At 42.7% G+C, this 18,740-nt stretch overlaps 1 protein-coding gene across 1 annotated transcript in view; it reads right to left on the bottom strand.

Annotated features, from left to right (window-relative positions):
* The window catches only part of LOC120986476 (transient receptor potential cation channel subfamily M member 7-like), a 147,944-nt gene that overhangs the window by 69,151 nt on the left and 60,053 nt on the right, over nt 1-18,740 (bottom strand). The window contains exons 9-14 of the mRNA XM_040415080.1: nt 11,394-11,447; nt 6,833-6,964; nt 4,113-4,235; nt 2,287-2,567; nt 1,943-2,171; nt 6-158 (exon numbers count right to left, since the gene is read on the bottom strand). Coding sequence (XP_040271014.1) covers nt 6-158; nt 1,943-2,171; nt 2,287-2,567; nt 4,113-4,235; nt 6,833-6,964; nt 11,394-11,447 — 972 coding nt within the window. The remainder of the gene's footprint in view (nt 1-5; nt 159-1,942; nt 2,172-2,286; nt 2,568-4,112; nt 4,236-6,832; nt 6,965-11,393; nt 11,448-18,740) is intronic.

The raw sequence follows: 18,740 nt of genomic DNA, 5'->3' as shown, positions 1-18,740 counted from the left end.
CTTACCATTGCACCACCTTCTACAGAGAACTTCACCTGCAGACTTTTATTTAGAATCATTTCATGTGCATCCTGGGACATTGGGATATGGGACATTTGCGCTCTGCTTTTGTATTCCAACAGTGGAATTATTGGCGGGAAAAAAATGCCTAAAATCACCTAAAATGAAACAAATATAAGAAACATCTATAGAATTGTACTGTTAAAAATACATACTGTAAACTCACATGAAATACTAAAATAGTTTTTCCACTGGTACAAAACCACAATGGTGATTTATTATTTCATGTCCGTAGTGCCATTTTATGACTAGGCTGAATGACTGTAATTATCAGTCAGAGGAAGAGAGGACATGTAAAGAGAGGGGCAGCGCAAAAATCCAAATCAATAGAACTGATGTGCGTCTTCCACCAGCTTTCAGCAAGCACACACTAGCTTCGTTAGGCGTCTCTTACAATTAGCATCCTGTGAGATTATAAAGAAAACACACACATAGTGAAGCACTGCAACAACCAGCCGCTTTTCCTCTAGATGTTATACTCACAAGCGTGTAAGCAGATAAAAATCCAAATCAATAGAAGCAGAGTCCTATTGATCTGTGTTGATTTTATCATTGCGCATTTTATTATATTGGAATGTAAGTATAATAAACCATATTTATGATTTTTTTAAAATACGGAGTTTCACTATGGGAGCACTATCTAATCACCTGTAGGAGGCACAACAAGAACAACTGTGCAGAGGACCTACTGGTTGGCTTTCTTTTGAGGCGCATATTCTGCTTACACGCTTGTGAGTATAACATCTAGAGGAAAAGCGGCTGGTTGTTGCAGTCCTTCACTATGTGCGGGTTTTCTTTATAATCTCACAGGATGCTAATTGTAAGGGACGCCTAACGAAGCTAGTGTGTGCTTGCTGAAAGCTGGTGGAAGACGCACATCAGTTCTATTGATTTGGATTTTTGCGCGGCCCCTCTCTTTACATGTACTGTTTTTGTGAATAAGGATCCACTTCACTTTGGGACTCGCTGCAATCAGAACCATCCAGTCAACGTATTGGAAAATAACCTTTGTACCTTTTATAGAGGAAGAGAGGAGAATGTTGGAACACGATAAATGTCTTCCCAGAATTTCTCAAAATACAGGGCATGCTAATAGAGAGTTGTGGGAATGTCTCATCCACTCACCATGAATATACTACCAAATATATCAGACCAGATAACAGATTGAGATGCTATTAAAAGGGTTGGATTGGGAAAAAAGGGATCTGAAATTTTTCTGAAACAGCATTAATATCCAAGGGATATCGTTGATATTTTATCTCAGCACCATTAAAGGGATATATACATACACACTTACATTTATATATAAGTCAAAAGTGCTGCTGTTTCTAAAATAAATACATAAATACCCTTTTGGTGATTTCTGAGACTGGTGACCTGTACTTAACCTCATCTTACGAAGTACAGGTAACAAATACTAAAAGGGACGAGAAAGCCCCACTAAACACCAGGCCCCTCAGGTGTTTGTATGACCTGTTAGACCCGTTTGGCTCATTTGTTTGATTTGGTTACCTTTACCCACTTTTAGGACTGATGTCAAAATCTGATGTAGTTTTAGGTTAAATGTATGCAGAACTATAAATTCTGAAGGGTTCACCAACTTTCAAGCACCATTGTAGGACATGCATTTGAAATGCTATATGTTTATGTTAAAAAAAAATGCTGATGTGTTGCACAAACTAAATTACACATCAAATCACAAGTGTTTAAAATTTTTTATTTCAGATTCAAATTCCCAGAGATCATGAACTGATAGTCACCACCTTGGATGAATGAATACGACAATAAATAATCAACTGTTGGATATTTTTTTTTACTTATGAGTCATCAATTGATGATTTTTTTGTATGGTAGAAATCCCCAAATAAACCATAACAGTTACCTTGCACCAAGAATTTTTCCTTAGGTTCAGTCTTCCATTCCAAATATCCGTAAGCAGCTTTTGAGTGGATGCATGGGAAATAAATGTTCGAAATTTTCCAGAAACAGCAAGTTTAAGGCAAGTTGTATTACTCCAGTTGCTCAGCTCATATGTCAGTAGCTTCATTGTCATTATTTCATTCTGTTTGTAGGTTTTATCCAGGAGTTCTTCTGCTAGGGTCCCAAATTCTCTAAATGAAGGAATATTTAGAAAAGTATACATGCATGCTATGCTTATTTTTATTAATGGACTATTTCACAACAGAAAACACTTATAAATGACTATAATGTATTTGCATTACTGACTTGGAATAGGCTTTTAGCTTTTTTGGTGTGTCATCAAAGATATCCCACATTCGAGCCTCATGAGACATTGCTCGGTAAAGACTTCTCGCAACCAAAGCCTTAGCCATGGATTCTTCTCCACATTGCCAGAAGTAGAGTGCCATCTTCTGTCTCATCATCAATACTGCCCACACCAGAAGATCATGAAATGGATAAGGGAAAGGCCTTCTGTTATCATCTTCAGTTCCAAGGATGCCAGCTTTAGATGGCTTTGATGGGTTGTCTTTTTCACATAAATCTTTCTGTCAACAGGTATACAGAGATATCAGGTATGTGCAGTGGATATTTTCAGGGCTTGTAACGCTCACAGACAGTGTTTGACTGGGGTGCCTAGGGCCCACTAGTAAAATTTATTTGGGGGCCCGTTGTACGGATACATTCAAATATTGCCTGCTCACACAGCAGAAGATGCTACCAGATGATTGAATATGGGGGTCCCTGCAAGAACTTTGAGAAGTAGGTCCTGGGGAGAAGAGGACACTGGCAGCTTTCCTCTATACCTAGAGGTCATCTCAGCTGTGATCGTGTCTATAATAATAAACTGGGGAGTTTCATTAATAATCTATCAGGTTTATTATATGAACGTAGGCTGGCCGAGGTGCTGTACATTGGATATATGTATGTTGTACAGTAAGTCTACTGTGTTATGTGCCACTTGTGCAGGGGGTGAGAGACTAGGGGCCCACCGGGGGATTCACCTGTACCCCTGTGGGCAAGTCCGAGCCTGCTCACAGATGCTGCCCGGTTACAAAAGCAGCCAGAGTGGAGAACCAGAGCCACAAGAGAAGTTACAGCCTTCTGGTCCTTAGTGCAGAGTATCGGCATCAAACTGTTAGAACCTGACAGATACATAAGTTGCTGGCAGCAAGCGTTGCTTGAAAGAACCCAGGAGTGTACAAGCTGCAGCACTACTGGGGTACACAAGCAGTAAAAAGGGCTCCTGGTTTATGCAAAAGTTAAGCACATCATTGTTCTAAAGCTGTCCTCGGCTTTACAAAGTTATTGCTGAGTGGCAGTGACTTCAAGCACTATGTTACTCTGATTGTTGTTGTGGCTAGTCTACATACACACAAATTAAAGTTTTCCGCATTTATTAAGAAGGAAAAGCTAAAAATTTTAAGGACATAAGTATTCACAACTAGGGATGAGCAAATCGACTTCAGATGCTTCATCCGAAGTTCATTCGCATAAAACCTCATTGTTATACTGTACGGAGCAGGAGCTCCTTACAGTATTAGAATGTATCAGCTCCGATGAGCTGAAGTTATTACTTCGCAAAGTCTCGTGAGACTTTGTGTAATAACTTTGTGAATTCATTATTACTGTAAAAAACCTTAATACCGAACGATCTATGATCTATCTATCTATCTATCTATCTATCTATCTATCTATCTATCTATCTATCTATCTATCTTAAATCTAGCTGGTTTTAAGGGGTTGTGCAGTCAAAGATATTGATGACCTATCCTCAAGATAGGTCATCAATATCAGTTTGGCAAGGGTCTGACTCCCGACACCGCCGCCGATTAGCTGTTTGAAGAGGAAGCAGTTTTAACTTGAATGAGATGAATAGTTGCAATTGCACTACACCATGCACATAATTTTGAAGCAGAACAGCTTCAAACGGCTATTTAGTGGGGTTGCCAGGAGCCGGCCGCCCACCAATCTAATATTGATGACCTATCCTGAGGCGCACAACCACCTGCACCTTTCTGGCTCCTTCATCAGGATTTATCTTCAGTACTGTGATCCAGATAAAAATGTTCCCCTGCAATACTTTTAGGTACCTGTGGTTTCGTGGGCTGAGCTGTTTGAAGAAAGTGATCATGCCTTGTTTTCTTTCTTCTCTGTGATATGTCCAAGGTTTCATTCTTTGTAGAGGAATTGACTGAAGTGTTTTGCACAAAATTCTGAAATATAATAATTTTAATAGAAAAATGTGACATAGCTTTAATATAAGTAAGGCCCCTTGTACACTTGAGTGAATCATGGACGTGCACTGTCTGTGTTCTCCACTGACAAGTCAACACACAGATCCATTGATTTTAAAGTGTTCACATGTTTTGTTCACCTCAGTGCGGGTCAGTGGAAAAACAAATGAGGCATGCACTTCTTTGGTCCGTGATGCAGACCAATCATGCCCATTAACGTCTATGGGTGTGTGAAAAACTGTTTTCACTGACCATTGCTAGGAGGCCATTGCTAGAGAACAATTTTCAGCCTAGTAGCGCCTGTGGAATACAGATGACACAAGGAGGTCAAAAAATGGATACATGGACCCTTTATAAACATCTTCACAGACTGACCACCTTGTCATGGATCACAGACCTGGAAATGTAACAAGGCCTATCTAATAAAAAAATAAAAATTCTGATTGCATATTTTCTTATTTAATTTACTTTACATGACTTTGAAGCAGCCATATTGCCTGCAGGTACCTACAGCTGTGCAACCATAGGGCATCCAGTTGGGCATAGCCTGTCAATCAACCATCCTGAGGGGTGCTGGAGTGCAATCCTCATGAATACACCAGACTTGTAAACTATGTGTCAGCATTTTTTTATGCTGCTATCACTACCAGGGGTACGGACCTGTAGCTGTAGCATGTTCCATACTCCTGGTAGCCATAGCTCCTCTATTTCCATATCTCCCATTGCATTGAATACAGCATAGCATAGCAAGCTATGCTATTTCTGTAACTAGGGAGTTGTGGAAGCAGCCTAACTTGTTTTGCTATGCCATTTATGTACCTCCCATTCAATGCAATCCCGTAAACCTGGCCACAAGGGCTCAGCTCGATGTCTAGTAGCACTGTGGAAACAGTAAGATGAGACAACCCCTTTAACATGCATGCTTGGCTGAGCAGAGGGTGCATTTTTATTTCGATGGAGTTAGGAAAAAGGTCCCTGCCAGTCAGGACAACTCCGTGCACAGATCAAAACAGCAGCATTGGCAGAATTTTTTTAATTTTGTCATCATCTTAGATATGTGCAGTACAAGTATATATACACTCACCTAAAGAATTATTAGGAACACCTGTTCTATTTCTCATTAATGCAATTATCTAGTCAACCAATCACATGGCAGTTGCTTCAATGCATTTAGGGGTGTGGTCCTGGTCAAGACAATCTCCTGAACTCCAAACTGAATGTCAGAATGGCAAAGAAAGGTAATTTAAGCAATTTTGAGCGTGGCATGGTTGTTGGTGCCAGACGGGCCGGTCTGAGTATTTCACAATCTGCTCAGTTACTGGGATTTTCACGCACAACCATTTCTAGGGTTTACAAAGAATGGTGTGAAAAGGGAAAAACATCCAGTATGCGGCAGTCCTGTGGGCAAAAATGCCTTGTGGATGCTAGAGGTCAGAGGAGAATGGGCTTACTGATTCAAGCTGATAGGAGAGCAACGTTGACTGAAATAACGACTCGTTACAACTGAGGTATGCAGCAAAGCATTTGTGAAGCCACAACACGCACAACCTTGAGGCGGATGGGCTACAACAGCAGAAGACCCCACCGGGTACCACTCATCTCCACTACAAATAGGAAAAAGAGGCTACAATTTGCACGAGCTCACCAAAATTGGACTGTTGAAGACTGGAAAAATGTTGCCTGGTCTGATGAGTCTCGATTTCTGTTGAGACATTCAAATGGTAGAGTCCGAATTTGGCGTAAACAGAATGAGAACATGTATCCGACCTCTGATGGCTACTTCCAGCAGGATAATGCACCATGTCACAAAGCTCGAATCATTTCAAATTGGTTTCTTGAACATGACAATGAGTTCACTGTACTAAAATGGCCCCCACAGTCACCAGATCTCAACCCAATAGAGCATCTTTGGGATGTGGTGGAACAGGAGCTTCGTGCCCTGGATGTGCATCCCTCAAATCTCCATCAACTGCAAGATGCTATCCTATCAATATGGGCCAACATTTCTAAAGAATGCTATCAGCACCTTGTGGAATCAATGCCACGTAGAATTAAGGCAGTTCTGAAGGCAAAAGGGGGTCCAACACCGTATTAGTATGGTGTTCCTAATAATTCTTTAGGTGAGTGTATATATATCTTTATATGCACAATATGTCCACAATATGAGAAACATCCCATGGTAGAAATAGTAATTTAGATGGAAATATGATTATGTATGCCCCTTGACCAACTACTGTTTAACGTGAATGACCAGCTTAAAGGGACTTTCCAGTTTTTTTTTATCGGTCGCCAATCCTCAAAATAACCCATTAATATCGGATCAGTGGAGGTTAGACACCCTGCACCTCTGCAGATCAGCTTTTCCCGAGGAGCTCTGGTGCTACACAATGGATGGAGATGTGTAGTTCTTACTTTTGGCACCAGAGCTGATCAGTGAGAGCGCGGGGTATTGGACCTCCACCAATCAGATGCTGATGGCCTATCCGGGAGATTGGCAATCAATATAAAAATCTTGGACTACCCCTTTAAGGCTATTACCTAATTCCAAACTCATGACAAAACCATTGATGAAATACCTGTTTTAAAAGTTTGTACATAGTTCTGAAGCCTCTCGTGGTGTAACTGCATCTAAACGTTCCACCCATAAGGTATTCAATAACTAGTCCTATGTCCATCAGAGTGATCTTGTATTCTGCTAATAGTTTACCCTGAAATAAAGTTAACGAGTCAAAAAGATTCAACTAACAAAAAATTGTCAGGAAACAACACGCAAATGTACAATGACATACAGTACTAAGTCATGTGTTTTACTTGGCTAGGTAACATAGCAGTTTATACTTTTGCTGGTAAAAAGTTGCTTTTCTTATAGATGTCTGTCAAGTTGATCATTTTATGGTAAACTCTTATTAAGGCCTCCTGCACACGACCGTTTTATTTCCCCGTTTACTGGCCGTTTTTTGCGTTCCGTATACGGTTGGTATACGGAACCATTCATTTCAATGGTTCCGCAAAAAAAGCGGAATGTACTCCGTATGCATTCCATTTCCGTATTTCCGTTTTTCCGTTCCGTTTAAATATAGAACATGTCCTATTATTGCCTGCAAATCACGTTCCGTGGCTCCATTCAAGTGAATGGGTCCGCCAAAAAACAGAACACATACGGAAATGCATCCGTATGTCTTCCGTTTCCGTTACGTTTTTTGTGGAACCATCTATTGAAAATGTTATGCCCAGCCCAATTTTATCTATGTAATTACTGTATACTGTATATGCCATACGGAAAAAAACAGAACGGAAAAACGGAACAGAACCGGAAACACAACGGAAACAAAGAACGGAACAACGGATCCGTGAAGAAACGGACCGCAAAAAAACACAGAAAAAGCCATACGGTCGTGTGCAGGAGGCCTAAGAAGACTATTACTTTGCTTCGCATTAAAACAGCTTGCCAACCAGGCAAGTATCGAGATCCATACAAAAGTAATCCGTAAATCTTAAAAAATTGGATATTTATTACAATTACTATATTATTAGTACCCTGGGCGGTATTCATCTGCATTTTTGTTTTTACTGTATAGGAAAGTACAGTTTGCTGTGCTTATCTATACCAAGGGACACAGAACCCCCCCCCCCCCTTCAAAAAAAAACAAAACACGTATACCGCACAGTATTCTTTTTTTCATTAAAATGAGTCATTTATGCATCTTAAAAGCACTGGTAGTTTTCAGGATATCATTGTAATTCACACGTCAGTGGTTGGTCAGTGATTTCCTTCTGTGATTTTGAGCCAAAACCAGGTGCATCTCTAAACACAGAACAGGAGCAGATATTTCCCTTATAACTTTATGTCCGTGGAGGCTGCAATCCTGGTTTTGGCTCACAATCACTGACCAAAACACTGACATGTGAATAAGGTTTTAAGCTACTTTACACTAGCGTTGTTTATTCCAGTATTGAGATCCGGCAGAGGATCTCAATACCAGAATTAAATGGATGCATTTTGATTTTGCACATTAGGATGCATCCGTTCCGTTAGGATGTAGTTGTGTGAAATCCAAACGGAAAAAAACGGATCCGTCACTAAATGCATTGAAAGTCAATAGGTGACGGATCCAGTTTTTAGGCTTCGGAAAAAAATGCATCCATCACATTGTTTTCGGTGCCGGATCAGTTTTTTTCCGTTTTTATGACAGGACACAAAACCGCAGTTTGCAGTGGTTTTGTTTCTGGTCACAAAACGGAATGCTGCCGGAACGGAAGACATCCTGATGCATCCTAAACGGATCTCTTTCCATTCAGAATGCAGGAGGACTAAATAGAATCCCCCCCCCCCCCCCCCCCGGTATTTATTAAGATCTTCTGCTGGATCTCAATACCGGAAAACAGCAACGCAAGTGTGAAAGTAGCCTGACACATACCATTCAACTTTTTAGATGGTTGATGAAGAGGGACACTTATACCTCATAGTGAATGATCCAGTCACTGGCTAAGGTGGGTCATGGCTGCAGTCAGTGATCGGCTGAGCAGAATTCACAGCCATTTCCTGCTGAGCAGTGGGGACCCTTGCACCATCAGAACAGCAGTGGTGCTGGTAGGGGGGGTCGGTGATATGAGTTTTTTTTTATCTGGATGTGCAGCCCCTGGGACAGCTTTTTTCTCGTGGTGCAATGCCCCTTTAAATATTAGCACAAAAATAATCTGATTCGGTCCTATTTGCACCAAATAATGAAACAATATATACATTGTAATATACAGATAGGAACCAGACAGAGCAGTTTAGTAAGTTTATTAATGCACATTTATTTTGTGGGTCAAAAAGAGGGAGATTAAGGAAGCAAAGAGGGACAGGGGGACTTATATCAAAAAGTAGTAGGCATGTTGTAACATTATATTATACTGTTTGGTTATTTTCTATACTAACCTAAGTGGTTCATTGCACTGTCCTGTTGTTAAAGAGGTTGTCAAACTCCCAAAGCAATTTTACTGATGTTTCCAGAAAGGGCTTAGCATAAATAAAAAAGCCTCTTACCTATTTACTAATCCTCCATTCCAGAGCTGTTTGGTCCCTTGTGGACTGAAAGTATGATGTCACTTGCACTGTTGCAGTCATTCATTGGCCTCTGCAGTCATATGCCACTTGGGAACATGTCACTGCTGAGGCCAGTGAATGGTTGCAGCAGTGCATGTGACGACAGATGGGTAGTCACATTGACAGTACACAGAGGCCCGAAGTGGTGGGGACAGACAGGACCATTGCCGGTAGAACGGAGAAATGGTGAATAGGTAAGTGGCTTTTTTCTATCTGTTAATGCTTTGAGTGTTGGACAACACCAACTGCAGGGGATCTCTCGAATGATGCAATTTAGGTAAATAAGGGGCTTGTAGAGCTCTACAATGGTAGCCAAAAAGCTAAATTTTTTTGTTCCTGTCTGGAGTGATTCCTTAAATGATGTACAGTTGCAAGAAAAAGTATGTGAACCCTTTGGAATGATATGGATTTCTGCACAAATTGGTCATAAAATGTGATCTGATCGTCATCTAAGTCACAATAATAGACAATCACAGTCTGCTTAAACTAATAACACACAAAGAATTAAATGTTACCATGTTTTTATTGAACACACCATGTAAACATTCACAGTGCAGGTGGAAAAAGTATGTGAACCCCTAGACTAATGACATCTCCAAGAGCTAATTGGAGTGAGGTGTCAGCCAACTGGAGTCCAATCAATGAGATGAGATTGGAGGTGTTGATTACAGCTGCCCTGTCCTATAAAAAATACACACCAGTTCTGGGTTTGCTTTTCACAAGAAGCATTGCCTGATGTGAATGATGCCTCACACAAAAGAGCTCTCAGAAGACCTACAATTAAGAATTGTTGATTTGCATAAAGCTGGAAAGGGTTATAAAAGTATCTCCAAAAGCCTTGCTGTTCATCAGTCCACGGTAAGACAAATTGTCTATAAGTGGAGAAAGTTCAGCACTGCTGCTACTCTCCCTAGGAGTGGCCGTCCTGTAAAGATGACTGCAAGAGCACAGCACAGACTGCTCAATGAGGTAAAGAAGAATCCTAGAGTGTCAGCTAAAGACTAACAAAAGTCTCTGGCATAGGCTAACATCCCTATTAGCGAATCTACGATACGTAAAGCACTAAACAAGAATGGATTTCATGGGAGGATACCACAGAGGAAGCCACTGCTGTCAAAAAAAACCATTGCTGCACATTTACAGCTTGCACAAGATCACCTGGATGTTCCACAGCAGTACTGGCAAAATATTCTGTGGACAGATGAAACCAAAGTTGAGTTGTTTGGAAGAAACACACAACACTATGTCTGGAGAAAAAGAGGCACAGCACACCAACATCAAAACCTCATCCCAACTGTGAAATATGGTGGTGGGGGCATCATGGTTTGGGGCTGCTTTGCTGCGTCAGGGCCTGGACGGATTGCTATCATCAAAGGAAAAATGAATTCCCAAGTTTATCAAGACATTTTGCAGGAGAACTTAAGGCCATCTGTCCACCAGCTGAAGCTCAACAGAAGATGGATGTTGCAACAGGACAAAGATCCAAAGCATAGAAGTAAATCAACAACAGAATGACTTAAACAGAAGAAAATACGCCTTCTGGAGTGGCCCAGTCAGAGTCCTGACCTCAACCCGATTGAGATGCTGTGGCATGACCTCAAGAAAGCGATTCACACCAGACATCCCAAGAATATTGCTGAACTGAAACAGTTCTGTAAAGAAGAATGGTCAAGAATTACTCCTGACCGTTGTGCACGTCTGATCTGCAACTACAGGAAACATTTGGTTGAAGTTATTGCTGCCAAAGGAGGGTCAACCAGTTATTAAATCCAAGGGTTCACACACTTTTTCCTCCTGCACTGTGAATGTTTACATGGTGTGTTCAATAAAAACATGGTAACATTTAATTCTTTGTGTGTTGTTAGTTTAAGCAGACTGTGATTGTCTATTGTTGTGACTTAGATGAAGATCAGATCACATTTTATGACCAATTTGTGCAGAAATCCATATCATTCCAAAGGGTTCACATACTTTTTCTTGCAACTGTATGTGAGACACTTTATAAATTACCCTGCATCGCCCTGGTACAATATACAGTAGCTGCGTACCTTCTTCACATCCTGGATGAGACGTATTATGGTGTCTTTACTTGCATTCGGTACCTGAAACAGGTAAAACAGGGAATGTGACTGCTTTGAAAATATAAAACATTCTCATTAAAATGCATAAGATGTGTAATTCATCTTGTTACACAGAGACAACCACTTCTCAGTCTGGATCTTTTGTGGCCAATGGCAATTAAAGTCTAATTATTCATAAGTACTTGTTATAGGGCATAATTCAAGGCATTTACTTTACCTAGTTCACATTATAGGACTGAAGTCAAGTACTTGTGACCTGAATGATGTTTAATTGTTTAATTGTATCCTTTGTATGGCTCCTCAAGAGGCAATTCCTCAGTTTTAGTAAATCATAGGCCTCTCACCCAATTAAGTTAGTACTCTCTGCTCTGCACTGATGAGGGGCAATTACACCAAAACAACTGTCTGCAGATGAGGTTCTGGCTTATTTAATATCCGAGTCTCAAGGCCTATTTAAAGGGTCGAACGTTGATTTATAGGATTGCTGCCTTACACCCGGTGGCATCAGAGGCAGAGCTTGCTAAGAGCACATTTGCATACCTTCTTCCCAGAATTCCAGAAGAGCATGTATGGTCAATAAGTCTCCTCACACCAAATAAGGTGCTCTTTCCCCAAGGACAGATAGTACCCCCCAAATCCTGACTTAGGCCTCTCCTAGTTAAGCCAGTACTCTCTGCTCTTGTCACGAGGGTATCAAGAGCCACGTCTGACTCCGTTATACCCGGGGTCAGGAGGTCGCAGCGGGTGGCTGCGCGCTCTATATCTAAAGATCACGTTGTTTCTTAGTGATTGTTTTCTGTGTTTGCCTTGCTATCCTTTTTGTCTCAATCAGGGATCCGTAGCTTCTCCTCCTCAGCTGTTTCTTGTCTGCCACTCCCAACCTCCTTATATTCTCCCCTCACACTTCTCTAGTTGCCAGTTATAGAGCTTCCTGCCTGGACATCTATACTGACCCACTGGAGTTGTAAATCCTGGTTGTCGTTCCAGAGTGCTACCCTCCGGATCCCTGTTGGGCTTCTTGTTGTCTCCTGTTGTCGCCCACCTGGGATTATATGTTGAGTTTGTATTGTCTGTCCTTCCCTTGGTGTTTTCCTTTAGAGCTAGTGGTGCGGACTAGTGTTCCCACCGCCCTGTTCACTATCTAGGGCTCAGCTTAGGGAAAGCCAGGGCTTTAGGCACGTGATCGGCGTACGGGTGAGGAACCCGTCTAGGGACGTCAGGGCAGCCAGGTGCCAGCCGCTAGGTGAGTCAGGGGTCACCACCTTCCCTCTCACTTGGGCAGGGCCTTCCTTGTTCCCTCCCTCTGTGTCACGTATGTGATAGTCACGCCGACCGTGATATTATAACTGGCCTTTACTTTTTGAGAAAAAAAAATAAATTTTTTTTTTTTTCTTTTTTTTTTTTTTTTTTCTCTACTTAGAATCCAATATGGATCCTATTGCTGCCTTGGCAAAACAGCTTCAAGGCCTGTCTTTGGAGGTGGCAGGATTGAAGGTGTCTGTCCTCCAACAACAGCAGCAAATGCAGCAGACCGCACCCCCAGCGGTTGCTATGGGTAACCAGGTTGTTACAGAACCCAAGGTTGTTCTTCCTGACAGATTTTCTGGGGGAAGGGACAAATTTGCGACGTTCCGTGAGGCCTGCAAATTATACTTTAAGTTGCGCCCTTACTCCTCAGGTAATGAAGAACAGCGGGTAGGGATTGTCATTTCCCTGCTTCAGGGGGACCCACAATCCTGGGCGTTCTCGTTACCTCCTGGTTCCCAGGCTCTCCGGTCAGTGGAGGGATTTTTTGGGGCTTTGGGTCTCATATATGATGACCCTGACCGAGTCGCCCTGGCTGAGTCGAAGTTACGGAGACTCCTACAGGGAGATCGGTCAGCAGAGGAATATTGCTCTGAGTTCCGTAGGTGGGCTACGGATACTCAGTGGAACGACCCGGCTCTCAGGAGTCAGTTCTGCTCTGGGTTATCTGAAAGGGTTAAGGATGCACTGGCGCTGTATGAGACCCCCCTTTCCCTTGATGCTGTTATGTCCCTCTCTATCAGAATAGAAAGGCATCTTAGGGAGAGATCGAAAATTCCTGAGCAATTGATTACCTCTCCCAAACAACAATTAGTCTGTACTGACTTAGATGAGCCTATGCAGCTAGGCGGAACTTCTCGTCAGGTCCGTCCTCCTGAGGTTCGCCGTAGGGGGGGGGCTTGTTTTTTCTGTGGGGGGAAGGGTCATTTCATTAATGTCTGTCCCTCCTTTCTCAAAAACAAAAGACCGTCGGAAAACTACTAACCCCAGGCTGTGCGGAGGATGTCAGCCGGGGGGTATACGTTTCCTCCATACGAACATCTCAGTTTGTGTTACCAGCGGTTATTGTTTTTGGTGTTAAGACGGAGTCTATTTCTTTTTTTCTAGACAGTGGAGCAGGGGTAAATTTGATAGATGCCCATTTTGCCCGCACTATGGGTTTGTCTCTCTGTACGTTGCAGAGACCTATTCCCGTATTCGCTATAGATTCGGCTCCTCTGTCTCAGAGAAACCTCACCCACATTGTTCATAATTTACACCTTCGGGTAGGGGACCACCATAATGAGTGTCTTTCATGTTACGTTCTGGAGGGCCTTCCCTCTCCTGTGGTATTGGGTCTTCCCTGGTTGGTAGCGCACAATCCAGTGGTGGATTGGCAGGCCAGGGAGATATTGGAGTGGAGTGAGCATTGCAGAGAGAATTGCTTAAATAACAATTGCTTAATCGCCTCCATAGCTTCCCTACCTACATTTATTTCGGACTTTGAGGAAGTTTTTTCTGAAAAGGGTTGTCAGAAGCTACCACCTCATCGTCCTTATGATTGCCCGGTTAACCTGATTCCCGGTGCAAAATTACCCAAGTCCAGGTTGTATAATCTTTCGGGTCCCGAGAGACAAGCCATGAAAGATTATATCTCCGAGAGTCTGGCTAAGGGACACATCAGACCCTCTTCTTCACCCGTGGCTGCAGGGTTTTTCTTTGTTAAAAAGAAAGATGGGGGCCTGCGTCCTTGCCTAGATTTCCGGGAGCTAAACCAGATAACCATCCGAGACCCATACCCTCTTCCTCTCATTCCTGACCTTTTTAATCAGATTGCGGGTGCTAGGTGGTTCTCCAAACTTGATCTTAGGGGGGCCTACAATCTGATTCGTATCAGGGAAGGGGATGAGTGGAAGACAGCTTTTAACACCCCTGAGGGGCATTATGAAAATCTAGTTATGCCTTTCGGTCTGACCAATGCCCCCGCTGTCTTCCAACATTTCGTTAACGATATTTTTAGTCATCTCATCGGCAGGTTTGTAGTCATATACCTAGATGATATCTTAATTTATTCGGCTGATCTGAAAACACATGAGGTGCATGTCAGGCAAGTACTGCAGGTCCTACGGACGAATAAATTATATGCGAAAATTGAAAAATGTGTCTTCGCCGTTCAGGAAATACAGTTCCTGGGATATCTATTATCTGCTTCAGGTTTCCGTATGGATCCTGGGAAGGTCCAGGCAATTTTAGATTGGGATCTTCCGGAGAACCTTAAAGCCCTACAACGGTTTTTGGGTTTCGCAAATTTCTATAGAAAGTTCATTAAAAATTATTCAGTGATCGTTAAACCCCTTACCGACATGACTAGGAAGGGGATTGATTTTTCCAAATGGTCTGACGCCGCTAAAAATGCATTTTCCTCTCTAAAAGAGAGGTTTACCTCGGCACCTGTTCTAATTCAACCTGATGTCTCCCAGCCTTTTATTGTTGAGGTAGATGCGTCAGAGGTGGGAGTGGGGGCTGTATTGTCTCAGGGTCCGTCTCCTGGCAAATGGCGCCCTTGCGCTTTCTTTTCCAAAAAATTATCTTCTGCAGAGAAGAACTATGATGTTGGAAATAGGGAACTGTTGGCGATTAAACTAGCGCTTGAAGAGTGGCGTCACTTCTTAGAGGGAGCAATCCACCCCGTCACGGTGATTACGGATCACAAAAACCTTCTGTACCTAGAATCGGCTAAGCGTCTCACCCCTAGACAAGCTAGGTGGTCGCTATTCTTTACCAGATTTAACTTTGTAATCACCTATCGTCCTGGGGCAAAAAATACCAAGGCAGACGCGTTATCTCGTAGTTTCCCTGGAGGGGGTAATGTTAGTGATCCGGTACCTATTTTACAAAGAGGAGTGGTTGTCTCTGCTGTACACTCTGTTCTAGAGGGAAAGGTGTTAGAGGCCCAGGGGGACGCCCCGGCCTCTTGCCCCTCAGAGAAATTGTTTGTACCGTTAAACCTGCGTCTTGAATTATTAAAAGAACATCATAATTCGGCACTTGCTGGGCACCCGGGTAGTAAAGCAACCTTGGAGCTATTATCTCGTCGTTTTTGGTGGCCAAGGTTGCGTCAGGATGTAATGGATTTCGTGTCTACTTGCTCTACTTGTGCATGCGCGAAAGTCTCTCATACACGTCCAGCAGGGTCTTTATTGCCACTTTTTATCCCCAATAGGCCATGGACACATCTGTCAATGGATTTCATCACTGACTTACCGTTGTCTGCGGGTAAAACAGTTATTTTGGTAGTAGTAGACAGGTTTAGCAAAATGGTACACTTTATTGCGCTACCCGCACTTCCTAATGCTAAAACTCTTGCTCAGGTGTTTATCAGTGAAATCGTGAAGCTTCACGGGGTCCCTTCCGATGTGGTTTCGGATCGGGGAACCCAGTTTATTTCTAAGTTTTGGAAAGCTTTTTGTTCCCGTTTGGGGGTACACTTGTCCTTTTCCTCAGCTTTCCATCCTCAGTCGAATGGACAGACTGAGCGTACCAACCAAAACCTAGAAACATATTTAAGGTGTTTTGTGTCTGAAAACCAAGAGTTGTGGTCATCATATTTACCATTAGCTGAGTTTGCCATAAATAATCATTATCAGGAGTCCACTGGCAAGTCACCATTCCTTGGTGCATACGGTTTTCATCCCCAATTTTGTACTTTCAAAGAGGGGGGGTCTTCTGGGGTTCCCGAAGAGGAAAGGTTTTCTTCATCTCTTTCATCGGTATGGCAGAAGGTGCAAGTTAACTTGAAAAAGATGAGTGGTAAATATAAATGCATGGCCGATAAGAAACGGTCTCCAGGTCCGGACCTAGGAGTGAATGACTATGTGTGGTTGTCTACTAGGAATATTAAGTTGAAGGTTCCCTCTTGGAAACTGGGCCCTAGGTTCATTGGTCCTTATAAAATAGTAGCCGTCATTAACCCTGTGGCTTTTCGCCTGGAGCTACCTCAGACTTTTAAGATCCATAACGTCTTCCATAAATCGTTACTCAAGAAGTATGTTCCACCTCTAGAACCATCACCGCTGCCACCTCCTCCTGTTATTGTGGATGGTAATCTGGAGTTTCAAATAGCCAGAATTGTTGATTCTCGTCGGGTCCGCCGCTCTCTTCAGTATCTGGTGCATTGGAGGGGTTACGGTCCCGAGGAAAGAATGTGGGTTCCAGCGTCAGAGGTAAACGCCAACAGGTTAATTCAGGCTTTCCATGCCTCTCATCCGGAGAGACCTGGTCCTGAGTGTCCGGAGGCCCCTCGTGAAAGGGGGGGTACTGTCACGAGGGTATCAAGAGCCACGTCTGACTCCGTTATACCCGGGGTCAGGAGGTCGCAGCGGGTGGCTGCGCGCTCTATATCTAAAGATCACGTTGTTTCTTAGTGATTGTTTTCTGTGCTTGCCTTGCTATCCTTTTTGTCTCAATCAGGGATCCGTAGCTTCTCCTCCTCAGCTGTTTCTTGTCTGCCACTCCCAACCTCCTTATATTCTCCCCTCACACTTCTCTAGTTGCCAGTTATAGAGCTTCCTGCCTGGACATCTATACTGACCCACTGGAGTTGTGAATCCTGGTTGTCGTTCCAGAGTGCTACCCTCCGGATCCCTGTTGGGCTTCTTGTTGTCTCCTGTTGTCGCCCACCTGGGATTATATGTTGAGTTTGTATTGTCTGTCCTTCCCTTGGTGTTTTCCTTTAGAGCTAGTGGTGCGGACTAGTGTTCCCACCGCCCTGTTCACTATCTAGGGCTCAGCTTAGGGAAAGACAGGGCTTTAGGCACGTGATCGGCGTACGGGTGAGGAACCCGTCTAGGGACGTCAGGGCAGCCAGGTGCCAGCCGCTAGGTGAGTCAGGGGTCACCACCTTCCCTCTCACTTGGGCAGGGCCTTCCTTGTTCCCTCCCTCTGTGTCACGTATGTGATAGTCACGCCGACCGTGATAGCTCTTCACTGATGAGAGGCAATCACCCCAAAACAGCTGCCTGCAGATGGGGTGCTGGTTTATTTATTATCCGAGTCATGTCTCAAGGCCTAGTTAAAGGGTCGCACATTGACTTATTGGATAGCTGCCTTACATCTGGTGGCATTAGAGGCAGAGCTTGTTAAGAGCTCATTTGCATCCTTTTCTTCCCAGTAAATCATAGGAGCACTAAACCCACATGTATGACAAATAGAAGCAGTGAGCACTGACATCTCCATGTCTATATGATGGGAGAGGAAAAAGTGACCGAATCCCTTTTAAAAAGTTGAAAAGTTTAATTGAGATTCCTGTCATCCAAAGCTAGTTTAGTTTGAAACATACATGTCTGCAGTAGACCTGGAGATCAATAAAACCTATTAGTCCACATTTGCTAAGTGGATAGAGGGATAACTTTTAACAACAGGAATACCCCTTTAATGTGCTTTGGCTTTTGATGAATTGGAGACTACTTTTATGAACACTTTTTTTTTTAAATATTCAAACAAATTTGTAGGAGATATCGAAAGAGATAGTAGGAAATTATATATTAACATTTCTGCATTATTATATTTCACTCGCTGCCTTTCCAGAGCCATAATGTTTTTATTTTTCTGTTAAAGTAGATGTAGGAGGGCTTGTTTTTTGCAGGATAAGTTGTACTTTCTAATGGCACCATTTCATATTGCATACGATGTAGTGGAAAGCTGAAAAAAAAAAATCCAAATGGGGTGGAACTGAAAAAAAAACTAAACGCAATTCTGCCAAAGTTCTATGTGTTTAGTTTTTACTGCATTCCCTATGCAGTGTTTTACTCTCTTACCTTTTATTCTCCAGATCTGTACAATTACAGTGAAACCACATTTATATAGTTTATATTGTGTCCTAATACTTAAAGGGCATCTGTCGGCAGATTTGTACCTATGAAACTGGCTGACCTGTTACATGTGGACTTGGCAGCTGAAGGCATCAGTGTTGGTCCCAAGTTCATATGTGCCTGCATTGATAAGAAAAATTAAGTTTTATGATATGCAAAT

This window comes from Bufo bufo, chromosome 1, assembly GCF_905171765.1.
Source record: "Bufo bufo chromosome 1, aBufBuf1.1, whole genome shotgun sequence".
NCBI lineage: Eukaryota > Metazoa > Chordata > Amphibia > Anura > Bufonidae > Bufo > Bufo bufo.
Note: the sequence above shows the minus strand (reverse complement) of the source record. Positions and strands in the feature narration are given on the sequence as shown.